The sequence below is a fragment of the Solanum dulcamara genome, chromosome 10, assembly GCF_947179165.1.
Source record: "Solanum dulcamara chromosome 10, daSolDulc1.2, whole genome shotgun sequence".
Lineage (NCBI taxonomy): Eukaryota > Viridiplantae > Streptophyta > Magnoliopsida > Solanales > Solanaceae > Solanum > Solanum dulcamara.
The window spans coordinates 59,086,888-59,102,922 of record NC_077246.1 but is presented as its reverse complement, the minus strand read 5'-3'; the positions used below and the strand labels follow the sequence as shown (position 1 = coordinate 59,102,922).

The 16,035-nt window shown below is 36.2% G+C and overlaps 1 protein-coding gene across 1 annotated transcript; it reads left to right on the top strand.

Annotated features, from left to right (window-relative positions):
* Nucleotides 1-1,405: 1,405 nt before the first annotated feature.
* On the top strand, nucleotides 1,406-4,557 carry LOC129869830 (uncharacterized). Its single transcript, XM_055944429.1, has 6 exons — nucleotides 1,406-1,791; nucleotides 2,737-2,855; nucleotides 2,952-3,049; nucleotides 3,223-3,363; nucleotides 3,523-3,540; nucleotides 4,108-4,557. The coding sequence occupies exons 1-6, from the start codon at nucleotides 1,406-1,408 to the stop codon at nucleotides 4,555-4,557; spliced, it is 1,212 nt and encodes a 403-aa protein (XP_055800404.1).
* The last annotated feature ends 11,478 nt before the right edge of the window (nucleotides 4,558-16,035 follow it).

Here is a 16,035-nt window from a genome sequence, read left to right as displayed (position 1 = left end):
AAGTTAAAGGTTTTATGAGTTTTCGCATTTGAGTTCAGATATAACAATGCAGGGGGGACGGTTGAGCATGGATGTATGGTGGTTCATGAACGACTTTCTGAAGGTTTGGTTTGGTTTTAGATTGGGTGACAGATAGTAAGGTATCAAAGATTTTGTGTTTTTTATGGGGTTAGATTGCGCAACTTATTGTATGCGACTTATGGGTGCGCTGCAGGAAGGGCTTATAATTATTTTTGGTTATTAAAGATTTCAAGTTGGATTAATACTATTCAATTGATGGGACTACACAGATTGTTGCAATGCAATACATATTCACCTGATGGTACATAGGGTTTGCGTGCTCATGGTATCCAAAACTGCCCGGGAGACCAAGAATTTTAATAAGTTTTGGTATGAAGCACATGATGATTGACTATTAGTTGAAATTGGGTAAGTGTAAGATTGCGTGGAATTTATATTGGTCATGTTTTAGTAGTTCTATCTTAATGGAAGGGTACTATGTTATTCAAAACTTGGAGTTTAGCAATTGGTGTAGACTTGTACCTATCATGGGATACTTAAATGAAATGAGAGAGGTTAGTAGTTCAATTATTTTTAGACCACAATGTGTTGCTTAGAGGACCTTGATACTTGTGAAATTCTGAGAAGTAAAGTAATTGGCCAGTATGATTATGATGTTCTGGTAGTATTGAGAGTGTGGGCTTCTGTGAAGGACTATAAATAGTATGAAGTAAGTCAAGTATGCCTACAATGGTTATGGGACCAGGGTAGTTGATTGTGAAGTTAGACGAATAGGAATGTGTGGTATGGACACTATGGAAGGAATATCTTGTGTCATTCGACTTGGGTTCTATACATTCTTATTTGACCACCTACTCTATTTTAGTAGTCGTTGATGTAATGATCTGGAAGGTCATTTTTGATATTTTTGACAAAATTATCATTTTACCCCTCCCGTCAATTGTCCCGAGTCATTTTAGATTGAGTTTGAAAGTTGATTTTTGGAAATCTAGTGAAAAGTTAAGGTTTTTCTAAAGGAATGCTTTTTAAAGGCTTAAGTTGTAAAATTTTGAGCTTCGAAGTCATTTGAAGTTTTGAGTCTGGGAATGAAATTTCATCAATTCCAACTATTTCAAAAAATGAAAATTAGTCTCAAAGAGTTGTAAGAATCAAATTTGGACTTGAAACATAGATTTTAGGTTTGAAGTTGAAAATTGAGTTAAAGTTTGATCCAAGTTTGCACACTAATAGGCAGTTCACAAGGTTGCCTCATGAAGATCCCCAAGTCTATATTTAGAACTTTCTGGAAATTAGTGACACTTACACGCCAAATGGAGTGTCTCCTAATTATGTGAGGTTGACCTTATTTCCTTTCTCTCTATTGGGGGAGGCCAGAAGGTGGTTGATGTCGGAACTACCAAATTCCATAACTACATGGAACGACAAGGCTCGCAAATTCTTGATTCGGTTCTTTCCTTCGGGGAAGACAACAAAGCTAAGAGCTGAGATTCTAAGCTTCAAACAAAAGTCAGGTGAAAATTTATGCCAAGTCCGAGACAGGTTAAAATCTCTACTCATTAGCTATCCTCATCATCACCAAGCTAACAAGGTGTTGGTGTATACCTTCATTGAAGGGTTAGAACCCAACACCAAAATTCTTCTTGAATCAGCTATAGGTGGACAAGCTTTGGAGAAGACATATGATGAGCTCTATACATTGCTGAACCATATATCGCAAGGAAATCCCGAATTGAAGGGAAGAACTCTAGGCTTGTTGTCCAAAAACTTGAGGTATGCTTGAAGTAGATGTAGTGATAGCTTTGACAACACAGATTGCAGCAATGCAAAACATGATGACTACACACTTCAGCAACTTAGTTTTGGGGAAACAACAGGCTTTAGTAAATATAGTTCAGCAGCAACAAATATGGTGTGAAGTGGGTGGCAGCAGTGAACACATGTCAGAATATTGTGGTGCAAATTCAAAATCAATAAATTTTGTGGGGAAAGCATAGAGGGGTGGAGGCAAGCAAAATTATGGCAACACTTATAACCCAGTTAGAGGAACCATCCAAACTTCTCTTGGGGTGGAAGCCAATAGAACCAACACCAAGGCCAAAGACAATATAGACCACAAGTAAGAGGCCAACACTACAATCAGCAAGGTTAGAGTATCCAACAATCAAGTAGTGCAAGAAACATGCGCGGGGAAGACATGCTTAAAAACCTCATGGATGACCAAGAAAAGCTAGCTGCAGAAGTTCGTCAGTATCACATCACTACTAAGAATTTAAAGAAGCAGGTGGGATAGCTAGAAAGTTCTCAAAATTCTAGTCTGCAAGGTGGTTTACCAGGTAACAATGATCCAAACCCCAAGCAAGTAAATACTGTGAACACACGAAGTGGATGACCACTAGCTGAGCTAGCACCACAAAGCAAAGGTAGCGAAGGTAAATGTAAAGCTGTGGAGGTTAAAGCTAGTCATCCTAGCTTACCGCAGAAGGAGCAAGAACCAAAGAAAAAACCACCTCCCCCATTCCTACAAAAATTTAAAAAGAAGAGGGAGGAGGAATATTTTGAAAAATTTATAGATATGCTTAAACAAGTACAAATTAACTTGCCTTTGATTGATGTGTTGCTGGGTATTCCTAAATATGCCAAGTATGTCAAAGACATTGTGGCAAACAAGAGCAATTTAGCTGAATTTGAAATAGTGGCACTCACTGAATAATATAGTTCAAGGATCTTAAGCAAAGTAAAGCTACCAGCTAAGCAAAAAGATCCAGGTAGTTTCACGGTGCAGGTAACTATTGATAAGTGCAATAATGCAAAAGGTCTATGTGATATAGCTGCAAGTATTAACTTGATGCCTAGATCTATGCTTAAGAAATTAGGCTTGGGAGAACCTAAACCAACCACCATTTTGTAACAATTGGCTAATCGTTCTGTAGCTAGACCTGATGGTATTATTGAGGATATGTTAGTTCAAGTAGGATTACTCATATTTCCTATTGATTTTGTTGTATTAGATTTTGAGCCTGATCTAGAGGTTTCCTTTATTTTGGGGTGTCCCTTTTTAGCAATAGGAGGTACAATTATTTATGTGGCTGCAGGTAGATTGACTATGAGAGCACATGACAAAGTTGAGGTGTTTGATGTATATCAAGCACTGAAATTGCCTGCAGTTTATGAAGAATTGTCTATTATAACTGTCATTGATAGGAAGTGGAAGCTCAGTGCATTTTAGCAAAGGAGCCTTTAGAAAGAGTTTTGATGGGTCAAGATATTAAAGGTGACATGGAAGCTAAAGATCTAGCGAGTGTGATTGACATCCCAAATGTCAGTATGTGGAAGAAGAATGTGGTACCATTAAACAGAGAATTGGGTCCTTCACCCAAGCCATCTCTTGAAGAGGCTCCTAACTTGTAGTTGAAGCAACTTCCATCCCATCTCAGGTATGTTTTTCTTGGAGTTAATAATACTTTTCCTATAATTTTTTCATCGTTATTTTCTGAGATGCAGGTCATAGAAGCACTTGAGGTATTAAAAAAGCACAAGAAGGCAATTGGATGGAAAATGGATGATCTCCATGGCATCAACCCCTCTTTGTGCATGCATAGGATTTTTATGGAAGAAGGACATAAACCAAGTTCACAACCATAATGTCGGTTGAACCCTATCATAAAAGAGATGGTAAAGAAAGAGATAATCAAGTGGCTAAATGCAGGCATAATATACCCAATCTCTAACTATAAGTGGGTAAGCCCAGTTTAGTATGTACCAAAGAAAGGGGGAATGACCGTGGTGACTAATAAGAAGAATGAGCTAATCCCCACTAAAATAGTGACCGATTGGCATATCTACATAGATTACAGAAAGTTAAATGATGCCACGAGGAACGATCATTATACAGTGCCATTTATTAACCAAATATTCGACAAGTTAGCAGGCCAAGAGTACTATTGCTTCTTGGATGGATATTCAGGCTATAACTGGATAAATATTGCACCATAGGACCAAGAAATGACAACGTTCACATGCCCTTATGGGACATACGCATTCAAGCGTATGCCATTTGGTCTTTGCAATGCTCCTGCCACTTTTTAGAGGTGCATGATGGCTATCTTTCATGATATGGTGGAAGAGTTTGTAGAGATCTTTATTGATGACTTTTCAGTATTTGGAGAGTCTTTTGAGCTTTGTTTGCATAATCTAGGGAAAGTATTAGCAAAGTGTAAGGAAATACATCTCATCCTAAATTGGGAAAAATGTCAATTCTTCATAAAAGAGAGGATTGTGTTGGGACTCAAAGTTTCAAAAGATTGTTTGGAGTTAGATAAAGCTAAAATAAAAGTAATCGAGAAGCTTCCACCACCAGTTTCAGTAAAAGATATTCGTAGTTTCCTAGGTCATGCTGGATTTTATCGGCGATTCATGCCAGATCCAAAGGAGGTAAAATTTATTGTTTATACTGACCATGCAGCTCTCATTACTTGTTCAATAAGAAGGATGCAAACTAAGATTAATCATATGGATCTTGCTGCTCCAAGAATTTGATATTGAAATCAAAGATAGAAGGGGATGAAAAAATGAAATAGCAGACCACCTATCTAGATTAGAGGATTCGTCATATGCGGGTTCGCAAAGGTCGTTAAAAGAAGAGTTTTCGGATGAACAACTGTTTGCATTATAGGTCAAAGAAATCACATGGTATGTAGATATTGTGAACTACATAGTGAGTGGAGTGTTTCCCCCGAAGCAAACTCCCAACAAAAGAAGAGGCTAATGTATGAAGCAAAGTTCTATATATGGGATGAACCTTAATCTTTCAAACAAGTTGTTGATAGGATGATAAGAATATGTGTGCCTGAATCCAAGGCCTAACAAGTTCTACAAAGTTACCATTCATCTGCGTATGGTGGACATCATAGAGGAGAACGCATAGCTCATAAGGTATTGCAGTCTGGTTTCTTTTGGCCTAACTTATTTAAAGATGCTGCAGGTTTTATGAAAAGCTATGACCAATGACAAAGGATGGGCACCATATCAAGAAAGCATGAGATGCCATTGAATAACATCCTTGAGGTGGAGATCTTTGACGTGTGGGGAATAGACTTCATAGGTCCCTTTCCACCGTCATATGGAGACTAGTAAATACTGGTGGAGGTTGATTAATTTTCTAAGTGGGTTGAGCCCATTTCTTTGTCAAACAATGACTCCAAAGTAGTAAGTCGCTTCCTCAAGAAGCACATTTTTACAAGGTTTGGCACTCCAAGGGTGATCATTAGTGATGGAGATAAGCATTTCATAAATCAAACGATAAAGAATCTGTTAGCTAAGTTTGGTGTCAGGCACAAGGTCACCACATCATATCATCCCTAGACTAGCGGACAGGTTGAAGTCTCAAATTGTGAAGTGAAGCAAATCCTTTAGAAATTTGTCAATGCTACAAGAATTGACTGAGCGATCAGGCTAGATGAAGCACTTTGGGCCAACAGGACTACGTACACAACACCAATCGACACTTCACCATATCACATGGTGTTCAGAAAAGCATGTCACCTTGTGATGGAGCTGGAGCACCAAACATATTGGGCCATTAAAAAGATAAACCTAAACCCAGAGTAGGCAGATAAAAGTGTATGGAACAACTCCATGAATTGAAGGAATTCATACTTCACGCTTAATAGAATGTGAAATTGTATAAAGAGAAGACGAAGTGATGGAAGGACAAGCATATAGTCACTTGCACATTCGATCCAGGCCAAAATGTATTGCTCTTTAACTCACGTTTGCGTCTTTTTCCAGGAAAGCTTTGATCCAAGTGTAGTGGACCATTTGAGGGGGTGCGAATGTTGGCACATGGAGATGTAAAACTATGGAATCACACCAAATCAACCACGTTCGTGCTAAATGGCCGACTTCTTAAGCACTATTTTGGGTAAGATGTCGATTGTGAGGATGAAGAAACTGGGCTCGAGAATGAACGAAGCTAGAGTTGAGTCGTGCCACGACTATAAATCGAGTAACATCTTGATTTTAGGTTATAATTTGATGTTTCAAATTTGCTAAAATTTCATGTTTTAGTGTATATGTAGGATATTATAACTTGTACATGAAAGACAAAATCAAAAAAAAGAATAAAGAAAGCTTGGAGGATTTCTAAACAATGTGGCCGCGATAGGTCCGCGTCACAGACCTACTACCTCACCATTTAATTTTGGCCCAGGTAAGTCTCGCACAATTTTTTTTAAAAAAATTTAATCTAAGGAAAGTGTGCTAAAGAAGACCTAGTTTATTTTTGTGTAGGTTATTTTTAAAAATTTGAGCGCACTTAACAATGTGGTCCGCGACTTGGGAGAATTTTTGGGCGTCTTCATTAAAAAAGATGGGCTTGACCTATTTTTATTTGTTTTAACCCGATCCATTCCAATTTTAACCCTTAAAATTAACTTTTAACTTTATAAATTCAACCCCTACACCACACTTCACTCTTTCAACTCTTAAAATTCTATTTTCTCAAGCAAAATCTGCGATGCCCTATTGCAATTCAAGAGAGAATTTTCAAAGTTTCCTCTTTACCCACTCAAGGTATGTACTCGTGAACTAGCATTATGTTATGGGTAGTTGAATTTTACATGGTAAGTTCATGGGCTTTGATTTTACCCTCCATAACTTTGTTTCTTGCTTTGTTCTTTAATTTTAATTGTCATGAACATGGAAAGTTTGATGAGAACTTGTTTATTGTGAGACATTGTTTATGGGTTAACTTTATTGAACCAAAATCCTATTTTTGAGGGGGAGTGGATATTTGTGGTTGTGATTCTTCATGAATGTTGAAATCTTGAGTAAGCTTGCATGCTATATTGGGTTGCAATTGGTTTACTTTGTGAGTTAAGTGTAGGGTAAGTTTCATTTTTCCTAATGATTGAGTTGAAGATATGCATTAAACTATGAGGCATTCGCTTGAGATGTGATATTGTTATTTAATCATGTATATTCTGCATGGTATATTAGCATCATTTGGGGGCTTTTATGAATTTGTACTGTATTAGATTCACTCTGTTGATTCATTGAAGTAGGGATTGGTATGACAACATGTGTACCCATATTGTTCTAATAAAAAGAAATCTGAGTACCTTCATATTACTTGCATGCTACTATAATGTTTAAGTGTAGGGTTGCAGGCCTCAAGTTCAGAATGTACGTATAGGCGCTTATATGTTTTCTCTTTTGTGGTTCACTTGTAGGCAACTATTCTTCCAGTCGAAGGCCTAGTAAGGAACCAACAGGCTCTAGTAGCAGAAAGAGAGAAAGATGGGTGCCCTCTATACCACCTTCCCTATCTATACCTCGAGGTCAATCTCAGAGGTTTAGTTTGAAGGCGACAAATTAGGCAGGAAAGAATTGGTACAAAATAACACATAGAATCTCACTATCTCTCTAATATGCCTATTGATGATGAAAATTTGACCCGAGACTACCCACATATCATGAGGATACTAATGAAGCTCAATATGATGTTCGCTAACCCAAAGCCATGCAATTTGCACATGGTGAGGGAATTCTATGCAAATTATCAGCCATATATGTACAATCATTACATCACAGTACGAGGGGTTGATGTTCCTCTATCTCCTATATCCATTAACGAGATATTTGGAACTCCTGAGTTGCCTACCACCACCCTGACAGAGTCGAATATTCAACCACCCTACGAAGATGTTCAACATACTTTATGTGGGCCTTAGTCAACAACTAAGTGGGTCTGTCACGGGCTATGAGGTTACCCTAGCATATTTCCATATGCCCATCTAAACAAAGAAGCTCGTGTGTGGTTAAAGATTATGATGCATATCCTTATTCCAGGCCTACACTACACTAGAATAACGAGAGATAGGTTGTGTTTGGTATATTCCTTTATGAAGGGTATGTAGGTAAATGTTAGTGTTATGATCAAGTCGACCATCTGTAAGTGCAGAGTCCATTGCAAGTGAGGATTCCCTTTGGAGGGCTCATCACTAAGATATGTTGCAAAGCCAGGGTCCCCGAGGACCAGCATGATTATATGGCCCCTTTACTTCTGAGACTTATGATATTACCAACATTAAGGGGCCAGACACCACTTATGGTCCATCCTTACTTCAATGGAGCGTGCAAAGCTCAATGATATGATTGTGACCCGCATGTTTTTCCTAAAGATGCTCTGCCACCGCACTGGGGTCTGCCCATCGGCTGAAGCAAAAATATGTGAGATGGAGACCCATTATCTACTGAATGAGCACACTATGCCTGTACTAGGACTTGTGTATGATTTCTATGAGCCTACGGAGGATGATATCCCTATTGATGAGGAAAGAAAAAGGACAGGTTCAGATGTAGAGTCGTATATTGAGGTTGTGAAAGATCCACCATTGGCAATTGATGATCTAGCTATTGAAGGAGATATGGTCGAGTAGATAGGGCAGTCTCCTACATCACTTATTTAGATGTTTATATGTGTGACACTGAGGACAATGTAAATTCTTTAAGTGTGGGGTGGGGGATTGAGTGTTTACTGCGGTATATGTGTGTTATTTTTTGTGGAACTGCTTTAGTTATTTTTTATCCTAGTTGAATTGTTAGTTGTTTTATTTTGGGTTTCACGGCATTCGTTTTTGGTTCTTTGGCCATGGATTGTCCGCTTGAACCGTACAAAAAACTATTTTATTGTTATTGTGGTAATATGTACGTGAAGTATTTTACTAAACCACAGAGTTGCATAAATATCTAGAGAATGATTTGAAAATCATGTATTCTAAGAAAAGCATTGACTGAGTCAAGACACATATAACTCTATTGCTAGACTTTGAATGTATAAGCTTAATTTAGAATTCATGTGATTGATTGGGTTGAAATATCATGAAAGTTATCATTCTTAAATTAAGCATACGCCATATATATGAGAGGTTGATATTGTGCAGTCTTTGTTACTCTTGATTGCTAGAACTTGCCCAGTATGTTTGTATAGCGAAAATAAAGGAAGGTTAGAATTAGGAAAAGGATCTAGGCATTTCTTTGGATCCTCAGTTCAAAATGAATAATTGTGAAAACCCACCATGATGCAATTCCATAGTTAGCCCTTTTGAGTATGTGACTTGATTCTTTGGTAGCCTTGTTTGAAGCCTATTTCCATGTTTTTCTAGACCATAATTTTGATCCAAAAAGCCCAAGTGCTTTAGGAAAAAATAAGTAAAGAAATGGGAGGGGAGGGGTTAACCTTGTACTGTTAAGAGTAAATCCATTGGTCCAAAAGTGAAATAAAATCTTGTGTTAGGGAAGAAAAGCATGTGAAAGTAAGAATAAAGCCAAGTACATTGTGGTTGTGAAGAGAAAAAAAAGAGTAAGAATAAGAAGGCATTCCCTGCACAAATACATGAGTTGAAAAGAGAAAAGGCAAGCTAGAAAAAGAATAAAGTGGTGAGAATGAAGTTATGAAGAACTCAAATGGAATGAAGATGTATTGTATTAAAAGAGCTTGGGAACCTATTCACTATACATATCCAAATCAATACCTACCCGTCTCCTAGCCTACATTACAACCCAAAAAAGTCCTAAGTGATTCCTAAGTCTTATCTACCTTAATTGAGTTGCATAGTATACGAAGGGAAAGCCTGTGGTTTATCTCAAGTAACTTGTGACTCCATTTGAGAGAGTGAGCGAATTTTATTTAAATACCCATTGTTATTGGCATTAAATGTAACTGCGAGAGTATATGGGTAATTGTTTCTTTGTGAGGGCACTTGTTTAGTAGAAGAATGGTCATCTAGAATGAGTTTTGATTAAGCAATTCATGTGAGTATGTTGTATGTCAGGGACAACGTTGGAGGTTAGGTTGTTTTGGGTTATTTGATTGTTTGAATAAAGTTGATTTACTATGAAAGAAAAAAACTATTTGTGAGATTACTGTGGTTTGGTAGGATTGCTTTATATGCATGATGCGTGTTTTTGTGTGTTAAGGATTGAGGGTTTGTTCAAGGATGAACAAAATTATAAGTGTGGGGTGGTGATTTTAGGTGCATTTATGCATCCAATAGCCAAAATAACCCATGTTCATAGTAGAGTTTGAAAGCAAATTCTTATAGTTTACTTCATTTTTAGATTACTTGTGTATGAATATAGCTAATCAACATGATTAGACACTTTCAGGGATAAATGTGGAAGAATAGACATTCAAAAGATGATTAGATTGAAAGTGGAGCTTAAAGAATAAGTTCCAAAAACAATTGAAGAAAATGCATCATATTGGAGTGTGTCTGCATCGCATATTAAGCTGTCGCAATTTAATTCCAACACTTGGAATTTATTGGACGTAACAGTGTAATCCGCGCCAGGTGTACGGACCTGATTATGGATAAAACAAATTCTACCGAAGAAGAAAATAAAAAATTGCACTGTGGAGAAACACCTCTGCATCGCGGACTTAGCTACGGGGATTGAAACTTCATATTTTTCGAGGCTATAAATAGTTCACTTGTATTTTATTTTAAAACATTTAGTTTTTAATTAATGTTTTGACGTAGGAAGACGAAAAGAGAACTCTCCTAGGGTTTTATTTCTTCTTCTCTTTCATTTGTAAGTTGATTCTTTATGATATTAATTATGTTTTTGATTCTTTCAAATATTATGAGTGGCTAGAATCCCTTGTTCTAGGGTTGTATCCATAAGATGAAGGTTTTAATATAGTTTGCTTTGGTTGAAAATGGTATCTTTCATATAATTGCTCTTATATTCTCGTTTATACTTCTTGATCACCACAAAAATACATTAGTTGTCTACCCGGAACTCGGAAGATGGAAAGGAGATAGAACACTAGAATATAAGGAGTATGTTTGTTCTAGAATTGCCTAGGATGATTAGTGTATAGGATGCCCGTGACATATACCTATACACCATACTTGGTTAATAAATAGGATGATAGGATTAATGAATCTGTGTTGGTTCATGCCTATCCCCGTTCAATGATGTAGCTATGTTGTCGGCAGAGGTAGGCAATTAGAGGTCGGAAGACCATGATTGTAAAATCAACCATATAAATCAGTAATAGAAAGACCCATTAAATGTCAAAGTGAAATGCGTTAGACTTGAAATCTGCAAGTGCTACAACCCTAGAATTACTTGCTCATTTGATCATAACTCATTAACTTTCTTAACTATTTCTTAATTGTAGTTTCAATAGTTTAGTAGACAATATAATTGAAATCAACTTTTATTGCAACACTCGTGAATAATTTAGTCAAATAGAAATATTGCTCACGTTTGATTAAAGTCCTTTGGGTTCGACAATACAATTCTGAAAGAAGCCACTTTATTATTTGTAAGACCATATACACTTGCGTGTGCTTAGGTGGAAACAGTAACAACATGGGTCAAGGAGAAAATCGTGGTGGGTGAAAAGGATATCATGGAGGCTCATCTGCTGAAAATTCATAAACCTCACCCTAGTCTAACTTGTGATGTCAAATAAGTGATTGTGTAAATTATCTCACTCCAAATTGTTTCCAGAGATTCAACCACATAATTAACTCGATTGCCTTGACTTATTTGTTTCATTAATTACCCTATATCACCTATCAGAACTAGTATTCGTACATCAGCACAACACGACATATCACCTTGATCTTTCTATCTTGCATTATATGGAAGATTACAAAGATATGCTTCTAGTTCATGTTGAAAGAGGATAAGGGCTTCTCATTCATCACATTGGTAATTCTACATTGAAAGTGGATACGGGCTTTTCATTCATCACATTAGTAATACTACACTTTTTTCCCTTCAAAATCCCTTGCTCTTAAAAACATTCGTCATGCTGTTCTATCAATCTGTAATGACCTAATCCCGTTGTTATGGATAAGCCAATGAGAATGGAATTTTAGTCAGAAAACTTCTGAGTAGTAACTTGAAAATTTTGAGCCTAGGCCAAACTTGGACTAAATCTGAATCAAGTGAGGTCTCGGGTAATCCGTTAATGGAAAAGTGATTAAATTATGAGTCTGATCATTTGAGTTGATTTCCAAGACATCAAGGATTGAGGGTATGTTACAAAATGGGGGTTTAGTACTCAATATCAGAGTTTCTGTCTCCATGAAACTCACTATGTAGGATTAATTCCTCCATGGTGGGCCAGTCGCAAAATAAATAGGTAATAAAACAAAAAACAAAATTATTTCTGCAATTTGATTTTTGACAGAGCAAAGGACGACCTAGGGATTTCATTTTTAGGAGATAAAAGGATGACCTACGGCCATTCTTTTTCAGTTTTCCACCAAATTCTTTGATAAAGGTAGTAAGTAATCCCTCTAGCATATAATTCGATTCTTAGTCAATAGAATATGTATGAATTAACTTGGAGGAGGGTTTTGACCTGAAATTAATGGTGGAAAAATCCCAAGTTGGGTGATTGGATCATGAACTTTGCCAAGGATTAGTAATTTGATATAATACAGGTAATTTAGGCCCATTGTCATTGATTCCTTGTGTTCTTTCATTATTTTAGACCAAGAACAAGTCAAGAGACTCAAGAAGGGGAAAGCTCAGGTTCTTTAAGGGCATTCAGGCTTGGTTTAGAGTGTATGTGATGGTTTATTTTCCTTTCTGTGTTATATGTTCCGGTTAACTTCAGTAATAGTATAGCATTGTCACATCCCAAACTACACCCTAAGTGTGACACAGTGATTGAAATTTCAAGGGACCCCAATCAAGCCTCTTAGCATATCATTTATGAGCATACGTAAGGTAAGTAAATAAGTAAGGAAGAACATAGATGCGGAAGTAAAGTCTCAACATGAAAGTTTTGATAAATAATAATAATTCTTAAACTCGAATGAAGACAACATTGACTCATCTAACATGCCTCTACTAACTAGATGGGGGCATAAGAAAATCTCCTAGATCACCGATGACAACATATAGAAAGTCATAAAATGATAAATATGAAAGTCTTATCCTCGAAGAATGACGACTCACCAACAATAGAAAGTAAAGCTCAACTCTAGCCACGAGTGGGACGTACACAATGATTGTTCGGCCTTACATTATGATACAATATAGGCAAAAAATAGGCGTTAGTACATGGAAGGTACTAAGTATGTGAGAAGTATGCATGAACAATGAATATATGAAATAATCAATTTGAACATGAGATGCATGACCAATATCTTAAAACATGAGTAAAACCATGAAAACTTTGAACATCATAATCATATGGTCAATGCATCAAAAAATCATTATGAGAACATTATATCTTTTCAGATACCTTGATGTAGGATAGGACCTTTAACCGATATATAATACTTTGTGAGCTATAACATGAAATCCGATGTGCCCCACATCAAAAAAGGGAAGACTACTTTACTACGGTAGACTCCGTGATGGTACTTTCTAATTTTGTGCTACATGTGGATCCACTAGCTATGCTATATTAGAATGATAAACTACATGGACAATGTATTTAGGGACTAAAGGTTGCTACTAGGATTCCCTTGGGTAGCAACAATGGCTATTGAACCGAATCCCACCTTAAAGTCCTCTCGGTGCTTAGCCGATATCCCAACAGAATGTAACACCCCCTAAATGTTATTGATTCATGGATCCTTTCTTTCATGAAGTCCAAATGAATTATATAAATTTTCTATTTAATTCAAGCATGAAACTTTATGGATTTTTCATATCATGATTCCAAATACATAGATTATTCAATATTTGAAGTTTAATTACCTATCTTATATTAACTTATATTGGCTTTTAAATGCATTAAATTATTAATTTATCAAAAGTCCTTATATCAAGGCATGAAAAGATTTTGATCATGTTCTAAAGTATTTTGATCATGTTCTAAAAGTATTTTGATCATGTTCTCTCATGCCTAAAGTATTTTGATCATGTTCTAAAGTATTTTGATCATGTTCTAAAAGTATTTTGATCATGTTCTCTCATGCCTAAAGTAATTTGGGCATTACTTTTTATAGAATAGTCCAAATTAGGTTATTCAAATTTCTGAGTAACCACAACAACATTACCTACAACAAATTTCATGAAGAATATATCTCAATATTCGGAGGGTAGGTAGGTCAAATAAATTAATTCTTTCAAGATATGGTGTTATGATGGAATAGAGTATTTGTAGAAGAAAAATCATATCTCATGGTAGGTTACTCCAAATTCGATGATTCTTGAACTAACTGAAACTAGACTTCTAGATATACAACTCTTATGAAGAGACCAAATCCTAATAAGGAATTTATCTTGTTCAAACGCAGCTTCGAAAATGGATATTCCGTTAAATGAGATCTCATCTCACCTACCATAGAAAGATCTAGAACCATTTGACATCATCCATGACATCAAAATCCTCAATTGAATTTTCAAGATCATCCTTTGTAATTAATTTTATTTATTGTTAAGTCACTCCTCCACACCTATAAATACCCACCTTATTTCCTCATTTTATTCATCAAGTTTTCTTAAGCAATTCTTCTCTCTATATACTTCTGTACTCATTCTCAAATATAGTTTTAGTTTTAGTAGTATAAAAATACTACTCCGGTGATTCTTATACTCTGGTAGTACACAAAATGCTCCGGCGAGAAGAAAAGGCTAGGGGTCCAAGAGTGTTCCAATTCGGAGTAAAACTTCGGAGTTAAGGTATGTAAGGCTTTCATAGCATCGGATTGACTTTGTCCATGCGCCCAATATTTAAATTTATTATAATTGAGTTATAGTTGATTTGTATTCAAATCTTGAATTCTAAATGAATTAATTCTTCTTCTATTGAGTTAGATATATTTATGCATTAATATTATTATTATTGGTATCTCTCATATTATTGGAATTATTTTTCATGCCTACTTTCCCATGAATCCTAATTGATTTGATGTTCATGAATATTTTTATACATGTTCTGAGTAAAGATGTTGGCTTTTTAATATTTTTATTGATAAAAAGAGTGATATGAATTAATACTATATATGTATTTTACTGAGTTTTGAAAGAGCAAAAGAGTTGAGTTTAAATGAATTTGAGTAAATGATGTTTTGAGTAAGATGCTTTTATGAGATGTAAATAATGTTTTTGAAGTATAATGATTGATGAAGAGGTAATGAGATGAGTTTCATGATTTAAATTAAAGTCCAATGAGACTAGATGATGAGATTAATATGAGCACATATTTTGGGAGTAGTATTGACCACCGAGTTGGGTAAGAGTTTAATTGACTCAAACCCCAGAACTACGTAGCCAGCGTAGGATGGAGGCTATGCCTCTTAAGTCCCAAAAAGAGGACTTGATGAGTGGATCCAAGATGGTGATGTCTATTACTCCGGCAAGGTATTGGATGGATGTGGCAACAACATCGCTTCGTTGTATCATCGATACCTCATAAGTGATGGTTGTCGGTTAGAGAAACTCCCAACTAAGTAAGCATTTCTTATTATTATTTTAAATTTGCATTATATATTAATGTTGAGATGATGTTGAGTTCTGAGCTGAGTCTTCTTGAGAGGAGTTTCTTGATATCTGTCCTTACTTTCCTGCCATTTTACATACTCATACATTCCACGTACTGATGCCATTCGACCTGCATCGCTTTATGATGCAAACACAGGTGTTAGAGATCCTCAACAGGTGCATCGTTGAAGATCATTACTTTTCAGCTATTTGGTGATTCCTTCTTGTATTGGAGGAACTCCTTATCCTTTGTTTTGTTGAGTATTATATTTCTTTTAAGTTAGCCATGTTCATTTCATTGGTACCATCTAATAGTGTTAGAAGATTCGTAGACAGAGTTTGATAATGTAATTGGAATAGTTCTCCTTTGAAACTACTTCTACTAAGGATTATTCCTTTCCTTTGATGTTGATGATTGCGAGCCCACATAAGTATCCTCATTATTACTTACGTCTTCCGTTGATGAATGAATGAGTAATGTGACCAAGTGGTTCTTTCGGAGGCCAGAAATTATTTTTGAGTGCTAGCCACGCCTAGGGTACCCTCTCG

What these genes read in the sequence shown, in the direction of transcription:
- LOC129869830 (XM_055944429.1), top strand. Translation starts at nt 1,406, where the DNA reads ATGTCGGAACTACCAAATTCCATAACTACATGGAACGACAAGGCTCGC. An exon ending in TTGTTGTCCAAAAACTTGAG is followed by an intron (nt 1,792 to 2,736) that starts GTATGCTTGAAG and finishes TGAATAATATAG; the next exon opens with TTCAAGGATCTTAAGCAAAG. An exon ending in ATTTTGAGCCTGATCTAGAG is followed by an intron (nt 3,050 to 3,222) that starts GTTTCCTTTATT and finishes TGTCATTGATAG; the next exon opens with GAAGTGGAAGCTCAGTGCAT.